The sequence below is a fragment of the Zingiber officinale genome, chromosome 8B (genome assembly GCF_018446385.1).
Source record: "Zingiber officinale cultivar Zhangliang chromosome 8B, Zo_v1.1, whole genome shotgun sequence".
Lineage (NCBI taxonomy): Eukaryota > Viridiplantae > Streptophyta > Magnoliopsida > Zingiberales > Zingiberaceae > Zingiber > Zingiber officinale.
Window position 1 is genome coordinate 67,598,971 of NC_056001.1, and position 23,143 is coordinate 67,622,113.

Sequence of the window (23,143 nt, forward strand, 5' to 3'; positions counted from 1 at the left end):
AGATGTGTTATTTCCATTTGTTGCATCGTGAGAGTTATTGGATTGAGAGTATACAAATTGCCAACTAATGTAACAGAACAGATAACCACTCTATTTTTCTTGACAACCACTATCATCAAAAGAAACAGAATATCCATCCTCAAATAGTTAAGAAACTGAAATCAAATTCTTTCTAAAACTTGGTACATAAAGGCAATTTCTCAAAATCAATGTTTTTATTCCTATCAAAGGATAAACATCTCCCACTGCAACAGCCACTACTTTCGTAGTATTGCCCATGTAAACAGTGATTTCTCCTTCATGTAGTCGTCGAGTTTCCTGGAACCCTTGCAATGAATTGCAGACATGATCACTGACTCCCGTATCTACATACCAGGTACCGGTAGATAACACCACTAAACATGTTTCAACAACTAATGAATAAGATACACCTATATTGTTCTCATTTCTGAGAGGGCAGTCTACCTTAGTGTCGAAGTTTTGTTTCCAATCATTATAATTAGGACTACTAAGTCTATAGTATAACAGCTAGGGAATTGGAAACCTATTTGAAATCCAAAGAATTACAAAATATTTGGTCAAGACCAACATCTCAAAATCCCATGAATTTTATATGCCACTCTAGTGTAGACGTATCATTAATTTTATTATCTTGTCATCCTAACTTTATGACAAATAAAATTAATAGTTGGTCTGTCTTCGATCAAATATTTAGTCAAAACCTTAGAATTTAAAATAATATTGATACCTTAAAACAATATCATTTAAATTCACCAACACCTCAAACACCGTGAATTTTGTATGCCACGATAATGTGGATGTATACAAATTCAAACATTTGTAAGAGGAGGGTTTTACCCATTAATTATCTTGTCAACCTAAAATTACCTCAAACACCATGAATTTTGTATGCCACGATAGTGTGGACGTATACAAATTCAACCATTTGTAAGAGGAGGTTTTACCCATTAATTTTATTTTGTCAACTTAACTTTATGACAAATAAAATTAGCTCAAACACCATGAATTTTGTATGCCACGATAGTGTAGACGTATACTAATTCAAACATTTGTAAGAGGGGATTTTACCTAGCTTTATGACAAATTAATAGTTGGTTTTTCTTCGGTCATACAAATAATAACAGTGACTCTGATGGGGATGATACTATTAAATGTGCCTAAGTGTATACCATTACTTGATACTAAATTCACTAAATAGAATTGTGCCCCTTCAGTTGGAGAAGATCACACACATCCTAAATAATTCCTATAATCATCCATTAAGGAAGTTTGATCTAGTGATCCGCAAACAAACTCATCCGATGTGGAGGAAGGCATTCAGAGCCAACGCGCAAGTTTGAATGCATCACTTACAAACCAGTAATGGAGACCGTGTAATTTAATTAAATTCCTCTCCCACTTAGTTATTTAGAACGAGGAATTTTAACATGCACACAAGCACACACTAGCTAACACAAGCACACACAATATAAAAGCCAATAAATAAGAAAAATAATTTTTCAACTATTATGGCCTTTATTCATAGCTGTCCTCCGTGTGCCATCTGTTAGTTAGAGCCCTAGAGCCAATCATTTGATGATTGTATGGACGCATGTATATCATATTCTTGTATATTAATACAGGCATTTGTTTGGTTATTATACTTATTTGTATTAGTGCCAAATAGACTAAGTATAATAGCGTCCTTGAGTAGAAAGGTTCATACATATATCAATCGATTAGTTGAATCGATAGTGAGATGATATAGGGAACACTGCTCTAAATCATTCCTAGTCGAGTATTAACATTCAGGGACAATGTTAATACAATAAGACTAGCATGTAGGTCAGCTCGATGACTTGATCTCACAAGTCATGGATATAGAGATATCAAGCTGACACATGGGTATGCATTAGAGAATGTATACTGAATGACCCGCCATGAGAAAGTATCATGGATCGTTATATGAGTGTCATATACTTTCTCATGTGGCTATTAGTATGACTATTAGTCCTTAGACCTGAAGTCACCATGGATCCCTACATAAGGAGTCATGTACTTTGGTTTCGTCAAACGTCACCCGTAACTGGGTGGACTATAAAGGCGATTACTGGGTATGTAACGAATTATGCAGAGGGATGTGAGTGATGTAGATGGGATCTATCCCTCCCATATGACGGGAGCGACATCGATATTCTTGATAGAGTAAGACCACGAAGTGTATGGCCATACCCAAATGAGTCAATATGAGATATTGAGCTCATTTGATTGAGTGAGTCTACTTGGAGTTCAAGATTTAGATTGGTCAGAGGATGACACGGTCTATGCCTCACATTGATCAATCTAGATGTCTAGGATAGAAGGGCACTTGTCATATATTGTGAGGAGTCACAATTAGTAGTCACAAGGTGATGTTGGATCTCAACATTTCTTGTAACTTGGGTAGCAATGATGTATTGCTAGATGCCGCTCATTGCTTATGTTTCTAAAGGAGTTTAGAAACATTGCCAACGTTACAAGAACCTATTGGGTCACACACAAAGAACAAGTGGATGGAGATTGAGTTCATATGATGAACCAATTGGATTAGGTTCATATGATGCACCAAAGATTGGATTCGAATTAGACTTATTAAGTTAGACTCAATTAGATTCAATTGTTGAATGAGTCTAATTTAAATTTGATTCATTGAGTCAATTTATATTAATGAATTGAGATTCATTAAATTGAAATTGACTTGAATCAAAGGTTGGATTTAACTCAACAAGGAAGAAATTGATCAATTTTGACTTGACCAAATGGAAGTTGAAACATCAAGTTTGACTTGATGCATTGCCACATCATGTAGGTTGACTCATCTTACATGGCATGACACATCCTTGCCACATCATCACCACCTCATAATGGTGTGCCACCTCATGGAGGTTACACACTCATACCACTTAATGTGGCCGGCCACATTAAATGTGGGGGTTACATTGTGTGGCCGGCCACACATTAGTGAAGGGGGTTTTTGATTTGGTGTGCATTCATTCCATCTTCCTCTCCTTGCTTCTTCCTCCTCTCCCTCTTGAGGTTGCCGTGACATCCATGGTGAGGAGAAGATGTTTTGAGTGGGTTCCAACAAAAAGGAAGGGTGAAGGTCACAAAGGAGGTTACCACTAGTAAGTGTATGAGATTCTTTTGCATCTCCTCTTTTTTTTTCCTTCCTTTCTATTTCCCATCCGAGAGCCCTAGAGAGAGTGCTAGCACACTTGGGGTCTCTCTTCTCCATCCTTTGAGTGTAGGAGACACTCCTTGTTCGTGTGGATATCATTAGAGGAGTGTCTACGTTGACACTCTCGAGATCCGGCGTACCTTGGACAAGCGGGATTTGCGAGGGCACGCTTCGAAGGTAAAATGGTTTTTCCCTTTGTAGATCTACTGTAGATCGTTGTTTATAACTCGTACTTGTGTTTTCGAAAATTTTACCTTGCACGAGATCCGTGGTTTGGGCGATTCGGGGTTTCCGCGACGCGAAAAGCGGTTTTCGCGGCCCGAAAAATCCAACAGTGGTATCAGAGCCACGTGCAAGGCTTGTACGAGTTTGTTTTTATTTTTATGAAAATAAAAACCTTCTGTGATTTTCTGTAAAAATTAGTTTTTTTATGATTTTATGAGTAATTTTTCCGTAGAAGCGAAGCACAAGTGTCTCGGCACTTGTAGGCTTCGGCTACCGGAAAGATCTTTCAAAACCGGCTTCGTTTCGCCCTAAATCCGTTTGGGACAGCGGGCTTGGGTGCCATTAGATCGCAAAGGAGCAACTCACGATGGTTAGATCGTGGGTAGGGGTACTGCCCCTAACCCCGCAAGGGGATTTGCTCCGCGATTGCACCCGAAATCGCTAAAAATGAACCCGCCGGGAAGATTTTTCCGAAACGGCAATGTCTCGGCCCAAATCGTTTTGGGACAGCGGGTTTAGGCGCTGTTGGATCGCAAAGGAACCCTCGCGATGGTTAGATCGCGGGTAGGGGCGCTGCCCCTGGGCCCCGCAAGGGGATCCGTTCCGCGATTGCGCCCGAAACTGCTAAACGGGACCGCCGGGAAATTTTACTCGTAAAATTGTAAAAAAAAAAAAATATTTTAAAAATTATAGAAAATATATAATTTTGAATTATATATTAATTTTGTGATAGTCATGGCCCAAAAACCCAATATGATTGGATTGTGTTGTAATTCATAATACGGCATGCGTGCCGTTATGTGTTTGCGCGTGTTGTATGTTTTTATTTTTCCGCGACCTGCGCATCGTGCCTTTCTCTTATATTCTTGTTGTAAATTAGATTTAGACTCGAATGTAACTCGAGTTTCAAATTGTAATGTACAAATTGGAGCGGTGGAGGGTCCACACGAGACGGAGTTCCGAGGCGGGCACGAGCAACACAAGGTGGTCAAAGGGAGGAGCTTGGAGAAGCTGTTGACCCTAGGTTGACCAATCGATCTTCTCATTGGCTTGAGAAGATCGTAGTAGGGCCATGACTAAATCACAAATAAATTAATTAATTGCTTGTGTATGTGATGCATGTTTAATAAGTAATTAATTAATTAGTGCCTTACGATTAGATTAGATCTAAGTCGTGCACATGATGCACCCTTGCGATTAGATTAGATCTAAGTGTGCACAAGATGCATCCTTTTCGATTAGATTAGATCTCGATCGAACCAACTCTAAATGCCTAACCGTGCCGTGATACCTATCACTACCTCGATCACATGTATTGTTGAATCTGCCAAAGCAGAGCAATACATATTATCTTGGTAGGGTACGGAGGGACAATCTTGGTCCCGCCTATCAACGCATGGGTGAATACAAGCTCAATTAGATTGAGTATTCCTAGTTACTCGGTTGGATCGAGTCAACTATAGGCATTATTCCAACGGTTGGAAAAGATAGATCAAAATCACATCTATATTAACTCTCGGGCGTATTAGCCAAAGCTAACTCGAGTTTTAATATAAATGCGGATATTGATTTTATAAACAAGAGTTGCATAGAGATGTAATTGGTAATCGTTACCTACCGATCATACTAAGCCTTGGGCGTATTAGCCAAAGCTAACTCAAGGGTTAGTATGATGTGGATCTTGTCCCACAAGAATTATAGAATTCAGTGGGAGCATCATTTAATTGAAGGCCTAATTAAATGATTTTAAAAGAATATGATATTTATTTCTGCAAATTTTCTGTTGTAGATAACCATGACGTCAAATACGAACATTTTCTCTCTGCGATCTGTCCTTAAGAAGGACAAGCTCAACGGAGCAAATTTCCTGGACTGGTACAGGAACCTGAGAATAGTTCTCACCCAAGAACGTAAACTGTACGTTCTGGAGCAGCCCATTCCGGAGGCTCCTCTTTCCACTGCCTCGCGAGCAGATCGAGATGCTTACAAGAAGCATCAAGGTGACGCATTAGATGTGTCTTGCCTTATGCTCGCAACCATGAACTCTGAGCTTCAGAAGCAACATGAGTTGATGAGCGCTTACGATATGGTTGAACATCTTTGTCACCTATATCAAGGACAAGCAAAGCACTGGAAGAGGAACTCCAAAGAATACCTGGAAGATCTTAAGAAGAAGAGAAATAAGATTTCTACTTCAGGTATAAATGTTATAGAAGTCAACCTCTCTATTTCTTCATCGTGGGTATTAGATACCGGATGTGCTTCGCACATTTGTACTAATGTACAAGCGCTGAGGAATAGCAGGGCATTGACGAAGGGTGAGATAGACCTACGAGTAGGCAATGGAGCACGAGTTGCTGCTATTGCTGTAGGAACTTATCATCTATCTCTTCCCTCTGGGCTTGTACTAGAATTAGATGATTGTTGTTATGTGCCTGCCTTGACTAAGAACATAATTTCCGTTTCTTGTTTGGACAAGAAAGGATTTTCGTTTATAATAAAGAACAAATGTTGTTCCGTCTATTTAAACGATATGTTCTATTGTAGTGCACCTCTGATAAACGGACTCTATATTCTAGATCTAGAGAGCCCTATCTATAACGTAAATACCAAGAGGTTCAAGTCAAATGACATGAACCAAACATACCTCTGGCACTGTCGCTTAGGTCATATAAATGACAAGCGCTTATCCCAGCTCCATAAGGATGGTTTGCTGGACTCATTTGATTTTGAATCATATGAGATATGCGAGTCATGCCTACGAGGCAAGATGACCAAGACTCCCTTTAGTGGGCACAGCAAGAGAGCAACTGATTTGTTAGGACTCATACATAGTGATGTATGTGGCCCTTTCAATGTTGCTGCTAGAGGCGGTTATAGATACTTCATCACATTTACTGATGACTTCAGTAGATACGGTTATGTGTACTTGATGACACATAAGTCTGAATCCTTTGAAAAGTTCAAAGAATTCAAGAATGAAGTACAGAACCAGCTTGGCAAGAGTATTAAGATACTTCGATCAGATCGTGGTGGTGAATACTTAAGCCATGAGTTTCGTGACTATTTAGCTGAGTGTGGGATTCTATCCCAACTCACTCCTCCTGGAACACCACAATGGAATGGTGTATCCGAAAGGAGGAATCGTACCTTATTAGATATGGTACGGTCTATGATGAGTCACACAGATCTTCCTACATATCTATGGGGATATGCTCTAGACACAGCAGCTTTCATTCTCACCCTAGTTCCATCCAAGGCCGTGATAAAGACACCATATAGGATATGGACTGGGAGAGATGCCCAGGTGTCTTTCATGAGGATTTGGGGTTGTGAGGCTTACGTACGACGTCAAGTCTCAGACAAATTAGGACCCAAATCCGACAAGTGCTATTTCATCGGATATCCCAAGGAAACTAAGGGATATTACTTCTACATTCGCACAAGGTAGTTGTGGCAAGACTGGGGTCTGTCTAGAAAGGGACTTTGTTTCTAGAAAGACTAGTGGGAGCACGTTCGATCTTGAAGAAGTTCAAGATGCGAACAATAGCACTGATGCCTCGATGGAAATTGAACTGGAACCACAAAGTGTTGTGGATGATGTTGTTCCACAAGAAGTTGAGGAACAACAACCAGTTCAAGTAGACATACCTCTTCGCAGTGATAGGGTCGTCAGCCCGAGAGATACTCATTTCTCTTGTCGACCATGATGACATTATGCTCATAGAGGATGAGCCTACCACCTATCGTGAAGTGAAGAGACCAGATTCCGAGAAATGGCTAGAGGCCATGAGATCCGAAATGGAATCCATGTACACCAACCAAGTATGGACTTTGGTTGATCCACCTGAAGGGGTAAAACCCATTGGGTGCAAGTGGGTCTTTAAGAGAAAGACTGACATGGATGGACTTATCTATAAGGGTCGTTTGGTAGCTAAAGGTTTCAAGCAGATTCATGGTATTGACTATGATGAAACATTTTCTCCAGTAGCGATGTTTAAGTCCATTCGGATCATGCTTGTTATTGCAGCCTACCATGACTATGAGATATGGCAGATGGATGTCAAAACTGCGTTTCTGAATGGAAACCTACTCGAGGATGTGTACATGACACAACCTGAGGGTTTTGTAGATCCACAGCATACTAGCAGAGTATGCAAGCTGCATAGGTCCATTTATGGACTAAAGCAAGCTTCTCGGAGCTGGAATCTTCGATTCGATGATGCAATCAAACAGTTTGGTTTCATCAAGAACGAAGATGAGCCTTGTGTCTACAAGAAGGTTGTAGGGGACATAGTTGTCTTCCTCATATTGTATGTGGATGACATACTACTCATTGGGAAGGACATCCCTATGCTTCAGTCTGTCAAGACCTGGCTAGGGAGTTGCTTCTCAATGAAGGACTTAGGTGAGGCATCCCGCATTCTAGGGATTCAGATCTATAGAGATAAATCTAAGAGATTGCTTGGCCTAAGTCAGAGTACATACATTGATAAGGTACTCCTTCGGTTTGCCATGCAGAACTCCAAGAAGGGATTTCTGCCGATGTCACATGGCGTGAGTCTTTCGAAGACTCAAAGTCCCTCTTCTAGAGAGGAGAGAGACCGCATGGATCAGATCCCTTATGCCTCAGCCATAGGATCGATCATGTACGCCATGCTATGTACTCGACCTGATGTCTCGTATGCTTTGAGCATGACGAGCAGATACCAGTCAGATCCAGGTGAAAGTCACTGGATAGCGGTCAAGAATATTCTTAAGTACTTAAGAAGGACTAAAGAATATTTCTTGATATATGGAGGCAATGATGAGCTAGCTGTAAAGGGTTATAGTGATGCTAGCTTCCAGACCGACCAGGATGACTATAGATCGCAGTCGGGGTTCGTATTTTGCATTAATGGTGGTGCTGTCAGCTGGAAGAGTTCGAAGCAGGATACAGTAGCTGATTCTACAACAGAAGCCGAGTACATTGCTGCATCAGAGGCAGCAAAGGAGGCAGTTTGGATCCGTAAGTTCATCACTGAACTTGGGGTGGTTCCCAGTATCGCTGACCCTATTGAGCTCTACTGTGACAACAATGGAGCTATAGCACAGGCGAAGGAACCTCGCTCACACCAGCGGACCAAGCATATACTACGGCGCTTCCATCTTATTCGAGAGATTATCGATAGAGGAGATGTGAAGATTTGCAGAGTACCTTCAGAGGCTAACATCGCAGATCCCTTGACCAAGGCTTTGGCACAGAGGAAGCATGATGGTCGCACTAGGTCATTAGGCCTTAGAGGCTATACTGATTGGCACTAGTGCTAGTGGGAGATTGTTAGTTAGAGCCCTAGAGCCAATCATTTGATGATTGTATGGACTCATGTATATCATATTCTTGTATATTAATACAGACATTTGTTTGGTTATTATACTTATTTGTATTAGTGCCAAATAGACTAAGTATAATAGCGTCCTTGAGTAGAAAGGTTCATACCTATATCAATCGATTAGTTGAATCGATAGTGAGATGATATAGGGAACACTGCTCTAAATCATTCCTAGTCGAGTATTAACATTCAGGGACAATGTTAATACAATAAGACTAGCATGTAGGTCAGCTCGATGACTTGATCTCACAAGTCATGGATATAGAGATATCAAGCTGACACATGGGTATGCATTAGAGAATGTATACTGAATGACCCGCCATGAGAAAGTATCATGGATCGTTATATGAGTGTCATATACTTTCTCATGTGGCTATTAGTATGACTATTAGTCCTTAGACCTGAAGTCACCATGGATCCCTACATAAGGAGTCATGTACTTTGGTTTCGTCAAACGTCACCCGTAACTGGGTGGACTATAAAGGCGATTACTGGGTATGTAACGAATTATGCAGAGGGATGTGAGTGATGTAGATGGGATCTATCCCTCCCATATGACGGGAGCGACATCGATATTCTTGATAGAGTAAGACCACGAAGTGTATGGCCATACCCAAATGAGTCAATATGAGATATTGAGCTCATTTGATTGAGTGAGTCTACTTGGAGTTCAAGATTTAGATTGGTCAGAGGATGACACGGTCTATGCCTCACATTGATCAATCTAGATGTCTAGGATAGAAGGGCACTTGTCATATATTGTGAGGAGTCACAATTAGTAGTCACAATGTGATGTTGGATCTCAACATTTCTTGTAACTTGGGTAGCAATGATGTATTGCTAGATGCCGCTCATTGCTTATGTTTCTAAAGGAGTTTAGAAACATTGCCAACGTTACAAGAACCTATTGGGTCACACACAAAGAACAAGTGGATGGAGATTGAGTTCATATGATGAACCAATTGGATTAGGTTCATATGATGCACCAAAGATTGGATTCGAATTAGACTTATTGAGTTAGACTCAATTAGATTCAATTGTTGAATGAGTCTAATTTAAATTTGATTCATTGAGTCAATTTATATTAATGAATTGAGATTCATTAAATTGAAATTGACTTGAATCAAAGGTTGGATTTAACTCAACAAGGAAGAAATTGGTCAATTTTGACTTGACCAAATGGAAGTTGAAACATCAAGTTTGACTTGATGCATTGCCACATCATGTAGGTTGACTCATCTTACATGGCATGACACATCCTTGCCACATCATCACCACCTCATAATGGTGTGCCACCTCATGGAGGTTACACACTCATACCACTTAATGTGGCCGGCCACATTAAATGTGGGGGTTACATTGTGTGGCCGGCCACACATTAGTGAAGGGGGTTTTTGATTTGGTGTGCATTCATTCCATCTTCCTCTCCTTGCTTCTTCCTCCTCTCCCTCTTGAGGTTGCCGTGACATCCATGGTGAGGAGAAGATGTTTTGAGTGGGTTCCAACAAAAAGGAAGGGTGAAGGTCACAAAGGAGGTTACCACTATTAAGTGTATGAGATTCTTTTGCATCTCCTCTTTTTTTTTCCTTCCTTTCTATTTCCCATCCGAGAGCCCTAGAGAGTGCTAGCACACTTGGGGTCTCTCTTCTCCATCCTTTGAGTGTAGGAGACACTCCTTGTTCGTGTGGATATCATTAGAGGAGTGTCTACGTTGACACTCTCGAGATCCGGCGTACCTTGGACAAGCGGGATTTGCGAGGGCACTCTTCGAAGGTAAAATGGTTTTTCCCTTTGTAGATCTACTGTAGATCGTTGTTTATAACTCGTACTTGTGTTTTCAAAAATTTTACCTTGCACGAGATCCGTGGCTTGGGCGATTCGGGGTTTTCGCGACGCGAAAAGCGGTTTTCGCGGCCCGAAAAACCCAACACCATCAACCCTAGCTGTTGTCATCTTTAGCCATCGCCATCGGGTCTAGTCATTGCATCTATTTTGCTTCCTTTTCCGCTGCGCTTCTGGTCCTCAAATAGTCCGACGCCTTGCAAGGATACGATCCGCCATAAAAATAAAATTTACATTTATCAATCATATATTCCACGAAGTAATATACATATAATCTAGATTGAACAAATGTAAAATCCTAATAACTAATACAACTCCTACTGTATTTAATATTACAATCATACACACACATAAAATGCCCTCGACATGTCTGAGGGTCCAATCACACACAAACACAACATGACCATAATAGTTGGATCTAGGATGCCTGTAACCACAGAGCTAATTTAGTTGCACATCCTATTATTATCATGCCTAAATTATGTATGACATGTGCATAATTAAACTAAAAACCAAACACACAGAGGTTAAAGCCTAGCTCTGATACCAATTATTGGTTGCTACTCGGAATACTATTCTAGTTCCCCTGTACAAATATTTATACAAGCATAGAACTTAACCTAGCTACCCATGTGCTCTACTGAAGTTAAACTTGGATTGCAAACGAAGCTTAACATTATTATTCCAAATTTCCCTTTAGAAGTTAAACTTGGATTGGGAACGAAACTTAACATTCTTACTCCAAGTTCAACCGATATGATCTTCCTAAGTTAAACCATATTACAGAAGTTATTAAATATCTATTTCAAAGATCGACTTCCAGGTTAAACATGGAGAGGCACTAGGCCTTCTTGGGTATGAGATCATCCACCACTTCCTAGACAAAGTCTCACAAAGAAATTGGATATTTAACTTCTTACAGTAAACTAGGTTTAACTATAGAGACCTCAATAGAAACACATTATCGAAACATGAAATCGAAAAATAAAACCGATAACAAAAATGATAATATAAAATTGATAGCATCTTGTGTTTGGTTTTTCAAGATCTATACAAAGAACATGAACTAGTTATGATGCGGAAACAAATAACTAGTTATACCTTTCTTTGTAGCTAAAGACCTCTTGATCTTTTGTTATATTTCTCTCGTCCTCTTGGACGTTGTGTGGGTAATGATCTACCAAGATGGAATCCACTCGAACCGCTTCTTCTCCTCCAAGACTCTTGAGCCACCAAGGGTTGCCAAAATAGGAAATTTCCTTCTTCTTCTTCTCCTCCAAGCAACCGACCACCAAGTGCTTCTCCTCTTCTTCTTCTTCCTCTCCAAGTAACCAGCCACAAGGATTTTCAAATCCTTGATGCCGCCGACCCTAAGGAAGCAAAAGAGAAGACTAGATGAAGAGGTGTAGCCGGCCTAAAAGAAAGGGAGAAGGAGAAGGGCCAGCCACACTAAGGATAGAGAGAGGAATATAATAGGGTTGTGTCTCTCATGAGGCACCCTCTCCTTCCCTTTTATAATCCTTGGTCAAGGTAAAAAAAGAAAGTTTTAAACATAATTAAAACTTCCTTATTTGTGACCTCCCTTTAAAAAAGGAAATTTTAACAACAATTAAAATCTCTTTTTTCTAAATTTCCTATTGTACATGACGATAAAAGAAAGTTTTAAAATTAATCTCTTTCTTTTAAAACATGTAGACAACTACAAAAAAGGAAAGATTAATTAAACTTCTCCTTTTTAAATCATGGTTATAAAAAGAGAAAGTTTTATAAAAAATTAAAATATCTCTTTTAAACATTATAGATAAATATAAATAAGAAAAGATTTTAACAAAAATTTAAATCTCTCTTTAATCTTTTATAGATAGCTATAAAAGTAAAGATTTTAAAATTTTAAAATTCTCTTTTAAATCCATGAATATAACTATAAAGGAAAGTTTTTAACAAAATTAAAATATTTCTTTTAACCATTGTAGATAACTACAAAAAAGGAAAGATTTTAACAAATTAAAATCTCTCTTTTAACCATTGTAGATTACTACAAATAAGGAAAGATTTAACAAAATTTTGTTTTAAAAAAATTCCTTTTCCTTTCTTAGTGGTCGGCCCCTAGCTTGGGCACCAAGCTTGGTCGGCCACCTCTTGGCTTCCAAGCTCATGCTTGGCCGACCCATTACTTGGGTAAGAAGTGGACTTTGTTGATACAAAGATTTATAGAGGTTATAACAGGGACCGAGAGGAGAAATTAATTTTGGTTTCCCGATGAGCTTTAGTTTCCTGTGTTCGCCCCGAGCACCCAACTCGAGTTCATCAATAATATCTCATTCCACTAAAGAGTTTTTATTGAACTACCACACCAAACCCATATTACTATATGAGCTTCTTCTTATCATGAGTGTGTTAATCTCCCTATGTTTAAGATATAGAATGTCCACTAATTAAATGAGTTACTGACAACTCATTTAATTAATATCTAGCTACAAGAGTAGTACCACTCAACCTTATCGTCATGTCGGACTTAAGTCTAACTGCAGAGTTTACATGACAATCCTTATGAGTTCCTCTTGGGGACATCATCAACCTAGATTCCTAGGGCATAGTTTCATTCTATAATCAACAACACACCATATAAATAATATCATTTTCTAATTTATCGGGTATATTGATTTAACGAGCTAAATCGCACCCTTTGATAAATTAAATAAATAAGTATTAAATATATGTGTTTGTTATTATATCATGATTAAGAGTACACACGTCTCGCCTGCAACCATTTTATTTCCTATTTGCCCCCGCGGGCTGGATCAACCGGTTAAGGCGTGGCATCCTTGCACAATGAGTCGTAGGGTCGAAGGTCCACGGACGCGCACCGGATGAATAATCTGGGCCGGCTGTGTTAAATTCCGGAGACACCACGCTTTACCCGGGCTAGCATTCACCGCTGATTTACCTCCTCTTAGGATTCCTGTGGGGCCAGGCCTAGGGGGCCGTTGGGCGGCGGGACCCGCCTTTTGCACAATGATTAAGAGTACACACTTCCATAATAGCAGAGATATTGTTCTTTATATAGTCAGTATAAAAAGAAATTCCTCAAATGGTCATGCTTAATACACTCAGAGTGTACTAGTGTAATTTTATAGTCAAGATAAACTAATACCAAATTACACTACGACTATTCCAATGGTTTGTTTCTATCCATCTTAGTCATGAGCTACTGTTTATAATTTATAAGGAACTGATAACATGATCTTCTTGTGTGTGACACCTAGGGGTGATCACGGGTCGGGTTGGTTCGGTTATTGGGGTAAAAAACTATCCGGCCCTACTAGATCAGATAATGCAATATCAGGACCTACATCCGACCCTATATCCTGTGGTTCTTATGTATCAGATATCCGACGGGTTGTCAGTTATTTGGATATCCGACCCTATATCCAATGAAATATAAAATATAAATATAAGTACAACAAAAAAAATAAAATATTCTAAAATGATAATAGACATTACTCATTATACGTTGTAGCAGCTAATCGAAAATAGCTACTATAACATGTAGCAACTTATCGACAGTAGCTGCTACAACGTATAACAACTTATCAACAGTAGTTGCTACAAGTAGGGGTGATCGCGGATCAGGTGGTTCGGTTATTAGGATAAAAAACTATCCGACCCTACTAGATTAGATAATGCAATATCAAGACCCTACATCCGGCCCTATATCCGGCGGATTATTTTTTTTTTGGTTCGGTTCGGGTCGGTATAAGCGGGTTGGTCGATTTGACGGGTTGACTGCTCACCCCTAGTGACACCACGTCATGTTATCTACAATATAAATTAATTAAATAATTACACTTAGCATATAAATATAGATTTTTGACCAATATAATTCTATGTTTATAAAAAATTAAGTTTTTAATATACACTCTACCAAAAGTTCTACTAAATAAATCGGATCATAGTTAGGGTAAATATGATTTTTCTAAATAGAGCCTTATTTTTTATGATTTATAGAGGCGCTTTTGACTTTTGCTCAATTATATTTTAAATTTATTTGACAGTAAAAAAGACGATCATTTATCAGCCAAATAATTTGGAATTAAATAATAATAATAATAAATACCCTTAAATTAAAAAAAACAAAGAGAGAGTAAGAGACATCAACTACACTGCTTTGATGTGAACGCCTGACTAATTAACAAGCATTATTATAGAGAGGAATCAGTCAGTCCCTGTCTAACAGGAGGGGTTCACATCCCATCACACAGACACACACACCTAGTTGAAGAACTGAATTAAGTATTCCAGGCACGCGGTGTAAGAGAAAGAGTTAAGTACAGTTGCATGGCACAAATGAGTTTCTTCGAGTGGGTGATTGAAGGGAAGTAAAATTATGGGAGTTTTGTTTTGTCCGGAACATATTAGAATCGATTCTAAATTTAAATTGACAGTAACGTCTTTACACACGAATCAACTATGCCAATTCGAAAGGGCGATGGCACAAATTCACATTCAAAGAGACTGCAGGGCTATTACCGATTTATAATACTTTATTATTATGGATAAGGAATCCTTCATATATTAAAAAACAAAAATGGAGGAAAATAGATTTATGCATTGGAAAAAAAAAATGAGAATCTTCTCCAGCAACAATGTCATTGGAAGAGAAAACAGAGTATGTCTTTTTTTTTTTTTTTTTTTTTTGAATATCCGAGTGGTCAATTACTTGTTGATTTCATAATTTATTTTCTTTATATATAATTTGGAGATGGATTATAAAGGACTTTTGAGATGAATGTAATCACCTTATAATTTCCTATAAAAAAAAACCTCTGATGCGATTACACATTAATCGAACAAAAGGGCGAGAAGGGTGTTCAAACATCATTTTATATCGGCAGCACACTCAAAAGGGGAAAAACACAGAAACCTGAAGCAAAGCTGCAGGCAGGCAATAATGAAAGTGTATATAGAACACAGCATCAGATGCTTAAAATATGTATGGCGATTTTCAAAACTTAGAATGAAAGTTATCGAGTAGGAGTAGGTTTAGGAGGAAGCTCGGAGATAGAGTCGTACCTCATCCCCCACTTTCACCGAGGCTTTGTGCTCCTGCAGAAGAATAAAGCTTCAATGCAAACAAACCTACTAGCAAAATAAGGAGTTCGCTTCTATCTCAAACTATGTTTACTGTCACAGAACTGGAAAAACAAAAAAAAGTGAAACAAGCAGCTTGTCTTCGTCTTCACAAAGAGGAGATTTATGGACCTGAATGACCCCCACAGTAGAGGGGCAACGAAATTTTTGCTTCAACAATATTGTCCTTTTGTAGGAGGAGATGAGAGAGGATCCTGGTAAGTATTGGGCTCGCGTGGTCGCTCTCCTTTGACGACTGAGTTTTATAGTGAGTCAGTGACAAAAATGAATAATCGCAACATCCAAAATCTTCAGTGTGACTGATGCATATCCTGTGCTGTGTTCATGCTATCGCTCTAAGATTAAGATGGGGAAGAGTTTAATAGATAGAATTATCAACCTCGACGGCGTTCAAAGCTGGTCTCCTGACTGCTACCTCCTGGTGCTCGTGGAGATGGCAGACACATTCAATGCCTTCGCTCGGGGCATCGCAATGGCCTCGGCCGCTGGTGATGGGCGGTTTGAAAGTTCCAACCTTAAAATTGGAAATCTTTTTACCGTTGTAGCTGTCAGATCTCCTCTACAACACTGACGTACTTACAAATTGAAAGATCTCTTCAACTTGCTAAGTTGCCATTTCAACTCAGTTATTTCTGCATGATTCTATTTTACATGAAACTTGGAACAGCATAAGATAATTAAGGTTATGAAATCCAACTGAACTTTGAATAAAGAAAAGATTGAGATGCCAACAAAGCATGGGTTACAAAATCGAAGCAAGAAACGGAATGATTGAATGCACTACGTTGATACAAATACATTCTGCTGTGTTGAAAAGATCCCAACAGGATTGATTGACAAAAGGTTTATCTAGATTGCAACCGCAGCAAATCACTTCAAAATCATACATGCAGTAACTCATGTAGTCATGTTTTATTGACAAATCTTACATGCTTATAATTCTATAGTCTCTCTTGATATTATTTATACAATGCATTGAGATAATTTACAACCTGATAAATAACAACTGGGACAGAACAATAAAGATACCAGCTAGATGAATCTCTTTAGAGGTGGTTGTGGTCTTGTATGGTGACACACCACCAATGATTTCAAGAAAGAGCATCAAATAGATGTAGGTGATATCTGCAGGAGCAGCCTTTCAGAAACAAAGGCTTATATGCACACATGGGTTCTAAGTTCCCTGAATAAATGTGATTACTTACGAAAATGCTGTGTTCAATACCTTGGGCAGGTAGACATTGTGTCAGTTAATCCTCCCCGATTGGTCGATCATAATGCCTACTTGGTCTCCACAAAGTGCCTTTGTGAGATTGCCAGGCTCTAATAAACTAAAAAGAACAACTGCAAATGTATGCAAAAGCAAACCTCAGAGATATAATTATATCTAAATAAATGACAAAAACAGCAACACAATCAACTGACTGGGAATGTGGCTCTCTTCGCAAATATTAAGTGCTGCTATGTCGACTGCGGTAAAACCTCTTGAAACAAACTCTCTGAATGAAATGTGTTCGAATGCACCGCCATTGTTGTTTCTTGAATGGCAATTGTAGAAGTCATCTGAGGTAGTGCCTTTAAGAACAGCGTTTGCATGAACTGCATTAAGATAACATGGGTTAGAGTCCTCATAAAAACCTTATAATTAGGAATTGTGCCACAATCCAAACCCAAAGGGCAACAGGTACTCTGGAGCGACCAGATATTCCACTTTAGGCATGGATTGTGACCTATATCCAGTTTCTGACAATATGATGGAACCACAAATGAATCTCCAAACATACTCTCAGAGGCCCTCAAGGCAGCTGCAGTATCAGTGCTAAGAATTGAATTTCCAGCTTCAGCACCAGCTCCAAAAATAACAACTTTTCCTTTTTCAAGATGGCGGATAGCTCGCCGCCTTATGTATGGTTCAGCAATCTCTTGCAACATTAAGGTAGAATGTATACGTGCTTCAATGCCAATCTTCTCCAGTGACGCTTGGAGCATTATAGAGTTCATCAATGATGCCATCATTCTGCCATAATGAAGAAGGCTATCTTAGCCAAAATGGATAATAAAGGAATAGATAACTAAACACTCCTACAAGGAGAAAAAATAGCAAAGAAAAAAAATCTATTAAACTACAGGCGCATTCAAACGGAGCTCCCTGGTCTACTGCAAGTTCTAAGTTGTACTATTCTTAACAAGCAGAAAAGGTTGATATTTAGAGAAATGAGATAGTCAAAAATTAATCCCAAAAGTTGTTCAAGATAAATTTCCTACGTATAATGTCTTGAGCATCAAAATGAATCCCAAGTCAAAATGAATGAAGACAAATATATCTTCTCAGATAAAAACTTAGTTGATAGTTGAGATAGCTTAAAGCAGTAAAGAGAGCTTCTGCAAGAGACATTGTCCAAATGGACCTCATAATTGTGGCAATAATTTTTCAAAGAACTTGAAACTGAAATCTCCCTTTGGAGCAATAGACACAAGTATCAGATTTTTCCAGGACATAAAATCAGAATAATTCCAGTCAATAAAGAAAGTTAGATCAAACAAAAGGTGCTTTCTAGAAGTTTTCTCTGGCACTTAGGAAGATAGACAATTTCATAAATTGATTAACACCATTAGAAGAGCAAGAAAGACAACATGGTAGTTGGAAATAATAGTAGATCCTTCACACGAAATTGTAAAACTATAACAAAACTCATATAACTTTACAGCCAGCCCAATCTTTGACCTGTCTTCCAAGGTTTTGATTAAAAAAGAAAAAATCAAAGAAGATTAAGAACAGCCTAAATTTGAATCAGGCCCATAGAAAATGTCTACACATGCTAAGATGGTGCAAGTATTAAGAACTCAGAGCTCAGGTGAGCGTATACATATACACATACTTTTGTCAAACAAAATATAACTTCATAACAATTAGTAGGCCTACAATATTTCAGTTAAGCCTTCCAAAGTGTGAACTGTGCAATAAAAATACAGAAAACCAGTTCAAACTTGCTCAGGCTGATAATAACTACATAATGGAACTAAACAATAAAAAGCAAAACCTTTGTAATTGCAGAAAATTTTGATTTCAATTGCCTCCAATTCAAACCTTATTGACTACTGCAATTCTATTGAAAAATGAGAAAGTCGAACAAGCTTTTTCACCAAAAGAAACATACCCTATCTGAAAAGTTGAAGACTTGTCAATTCCAATTGTGGTCATCCAAGTGTCACCACAAAAGTAATTTCGACCACCAACAACAACTGCCACCTGAAAAAACACATGCGAAGACTTGATAATGGAAATATTAAAAAGGGCAGCCTGGTACACAAAGCTCCCGTTATGCGGGGTCCCGGGGAAGGATCCATTGTATGCAGCCTTACCTGTTTTTTTTTGCAAGAGGCTGTTTTCAGGATTCGAACCTGTGACCTCTTTGGTCACAAAGCAACAACTTTACCGTTGCGCCAAGGCTCCCCTTCTTGATAATGGAAATATTAATGATAAAAAAAAACTCAGTTTCCAATCAGAGTAAATGGCATTCATTAATACCTCCAAGCCTGCACCACTAGCAATTGCAATTTCCTTAGCAATTAGCATAACTACCTGAAAAATCCATAAACAGTATCTATTCAACAAATAGGTAAGCTTTTATCCTTAGAGAATTACATCAAACAGGTTTACCTTAGGGTCGACATTTTGGGTACCTCCAGATAACGCCATACCATTAATTCTCAAGACCACTCTCTTCCACCGTGGAGTTGGCAATGACTTTATCTTTGAGTTATTATTCAAGCTAACTGGTCCGGGTCCAGTAACCGGATATCTGCAAACGAGAATATCCCCTAAATGAGCATTGCATTTAAACAGGATAAAAAGTCACCACCAAAATCTCATGCTCAATAGATCATTAACAGTTAGATTCAAGAAACTTAAATCAGAAGGTTCACATGTTCTTTGCATGTTTTCTGTTAATACTCTAGATTCAACATAAACAAAGATCTCAGTCATGGGCTGTGGTCTTATCAAAATGTAATTTTTGTAATAAAATATGAAGGTAATGAGGAAATGTGTATAAAAATTACTAAATTTGCTTTGCATTTTTTTTTAATTCTCAAGATTTGACCTAACAAACAAAGGTCTCCATAATGGGATGTGGTCTTATCGAAAGTGGATGTGTAATACAATCAAAGAGAAAATCACAGAACAAATGTGTATAAAAAGATTACTAAATAATAAGTATAAAACCGTAATCAATTAGCAGAAAAGAACATAATAATCAATTTGTAAATAAGAAAAATATAAGCATCAATTAGTAGCGACAATGGATCTGGAGGTGGTCAAGTACTCATTACCAAAACAAGAAAAATGTTGGAACCAATAAAGCAACTGATGAAGTTGAAAATCCCACATTCCCACTCCCACTATAGATAATGTGGATCTTCCCCTTTGAAACAATGTATTTCTCCTAGCGACACGATAAAATCATAAGAATTCATCCACTGCTCGTTAAATTTGCAATGCTAAAAGAATATTGAGATAGGCAGTTCATCATCGATTTTTGTCTCCCTTCGTAGTTATCACATCATAGACAGAGTATTGATCATCGGGAAGAAATTCTTGCTTCATAGAATGCTTATAGGAAGCAGCAATGTAAAACCACTGCTTGTTAAATTTGCAATGCTAAAAGAATATTGAGATAAGCAGTTCATCATCGATTTTTTTCTCCCTTCGTAGTTATCACATCATAGACAGAGTATTGATCATCGGGAAGAAATTCTTGCTTCATAGAATGCTTATAGGAAGCAGCAATGTAAAACCAACACAAGATATTAAGTAATCGAAGAATGTGATGCCACTACATTAGCAAGAGAATGCATGACAACTATACTGATAGTCACCTAGGTTAAGTGTTTTGAAGTCAAGTTACTTGGTCAATGAATGACCTATCAAGACAAGTGAGATGCAACTTAAAACTTGACTTCAAAACAATTGCTAAAAAGCAAGTGAAAACTTAATATAGCCACTGAAGATGGGCTATGAACATGTAGGCAACAGAACATCCAAGTAGATATTCCTGCAAGATAAACTATATCATAAGTTTGGTACTGGGTAAGGCTTTTCTACAAGTGTTGAGATCATAAATTTAACATTTGCTTACATTAAGTAGATATCAGCATATTCCATACATCTTCAAACTTATATGCCATCATAAACCATCACAAAGTAGCCAATTTTTCATGTTTCTCAGTTGCTCCCCATTCACCAATTTCTCAAAGATTTAGCAGAATTTCCACAGACATATCAGAAATCCTAATAGTACAAACATATAGGATGAAAGTAGTTGAACTCTTTTCCACCTACTAGTTTTTATATTTTTACCAAAAGGTTACATGGTCTATAATGACGAAATAGAAAACAAATTTAGAGGGTCAACATTAGTGCAGTTGCTGGTAACCGAATCTTGCAGTCTTACAGTTTCTTACTGTTGAATTTCAGATATAGGCTGAAAGGATAAAGTTCACAGCATCGACAAATCTACAATAATATGTTTGCCTAGCTTATGTTTATCTTCTTGGACTGCAAGGCATTTATAGGTCAACCCTCTCTGCAGTTATTTTACTCCAAAGGTTCATTAGAACCTTAACGGGTTACTATAGTGAGAAGGTATGGCAAAAGAACACTGTAAATAAATACTAGATCATAAAACCTACAATCCATTCAACCTTTGTTGTGGAATACAGGAACCACACCAAAGTGTTCCCCTTGAGCATCATGTAAAATTCCCAAAATAATCCTTTGCCATCTAATCTAGGAACTACAATAAAGAATTTCGTACTGCAACTGCATAAAGTACTGGAAAATCATGATCTATATAAACCACAAGGAAGTTCAAATAATGATAGATGGTTCAGTCGAGTACAAGGCTTCTAGCAAAATAAATAACGACAAGCTCTGTAGCAAATGCAGGATCATGTAGGCGAGAAAAAGAAATGACCTTTTCATCTGTCTCGCTGCTGTAGCAGGACTGCCGAGATTGACAGATTTGTCATCGTCCAGATTGGCCTTTGAAGAGGAGGAGGAACCAATCAGCTGCTCCATCTTTTTAAACCATGTCCAGTGGCTACCAGGGAGGCCACTGCTGCTGAGCCGCTGGCATTCGACTTTGTAACGCTTTTTGAGATTGTCAATCTTATTCTTGCATTGCTCCACGCTCTTTGCTGACTTCTGCCTGTTACAGCGCTCGCTAACAATAGTGGCCACGTCTTCCCAATCTCGTCCCCGCAGGTTACCTCGGCTGAGCTGCACGAACTTCTCCGTGTAAGCGTCGAGAAGAGAGCCGATGGCCGTGTCGCTCCACTCTTCCCGGTCTTTCCGGTAGTCCCCGGAGGACGACATTGCCTTCGGCTTCTTATTCGCGGCCCCGCTGCTATTGTAGCAGTAAGGCGATTCGCCATCGCTCAGATCATCACGCTTGGACGGGAGATGATGGGCCAACTGCTGGTGATGGAGATTGTGATGAGAAACAGAGATCGATGCCCCTTTTAGCTCGAGGTTATTATCGTTTCCTCCTTCATCGTCGGCGTCGTCTTCCTCTACGGCAGGATGCTGGGGCGCGAACGGAATAGCGGTGTCCACGAAGCAGTGGTGGTCATGGAAGGCCGGGGCGGAGGGACACTTGGAGACGTCCGTCTGACCGAAGGCCTCTCCGTACCCCTCGTGTTCCTCAACTCCACCGTCGTCGGCGACCGCTCCCTTCTTAGCAGGGCTTGAGATGGAGGCGAGGTGGTGATGGACGATCGTCGACGACTTGGAAGTCACGTAGCGGTGGGTTGCGAACGGCGGCTGGGGATGTGACTGGGCGTCGTCGCCGAGGATGGCGAAATCGTCGTCGCAGTAGGCCATGGCGGCGTTAGGGTTAGGGTTAGGATCTCCAGATCCGAACGGGGCGGAGGCCTCACGAGACGGGACGGGAGGCAGACGACGTTAAGGAGTGAGAGACGGAGCGGCACTTAAGGCACTAACGTTGGTAGCGCCCCGTCACATCCTTCTAACGGAACAGTGACGGTTCGGCACGGTGCCGTGAACAGCCGCTACGTCTCACTGTTGCATTCAGAAAATGGCAGTGGGGTCGGATGGTTGATTTGGCTTATTAATTATCTCGATTTAAAAATAAATATTTTTTAAAATTATAATTATATTTTTTTTATAATAGTTAAATTTGACTATATTTAAATACAATGTAAGTTAAAAACATTAAAAATAGTTATAAAAAGTTAAAAATTAATTTTGTTATCGTCAAAAGAATACTTTATATTTATAAATTTTAATTAGCATTAAAGCAATTTTAACTAAAAA

General features: G+C 39.0%; 1 protein-coding gene across 3 annotated transcripts; it reads right to left on the reverse strand.

Annotated features, from left to right (window-relative positions):
• Positions 1–16,640: 16,640 nt before the first annotated feature.
• On the reverse strand, positions 16,641–22,773 carry LOC122015572. 3 transcript variants are annotated; one of them, XM_042572548.1, is made up of 8 exons: positions 21,783–22,773; positions 19,469–19,610; positions 19,337–19,390; positions 18,966–19,057; positions 17,592–17,824; positions 17,233–17,406; positions 17,033–17,151; positions 16,641–16,932 (listed from the first exon to the last, which is right to left on the reverse strand). In XM_042572548.1, the coding sequence occupies exons 1-7, from the start codon at positions 22,688–22,690 to the stop codon at positions 17,054–17,056; spliced, it is 1,701 nt and encodes a 566-aa protein (XP_042428482.1). In that variant the 5' UTR covers positions 22,691–22,773; the 3' UTR covers positions 16,641–16,932; positions 17,033–17,053. The 3 variants fall into 3 exon arrangements, with proteins under 3 accessions (XP_042428482.1, XP_042428483.1, XP_042428481.1); XM_042572549.1 differs by having other exon boundaries at positions 16,641–16,961; XM_042572547.1 differs by having other exon boundaries at positions 16,641–17,151.
• Between the last annotated feature and the right edge of the window lie 370 nt (positions 22,774–23,143).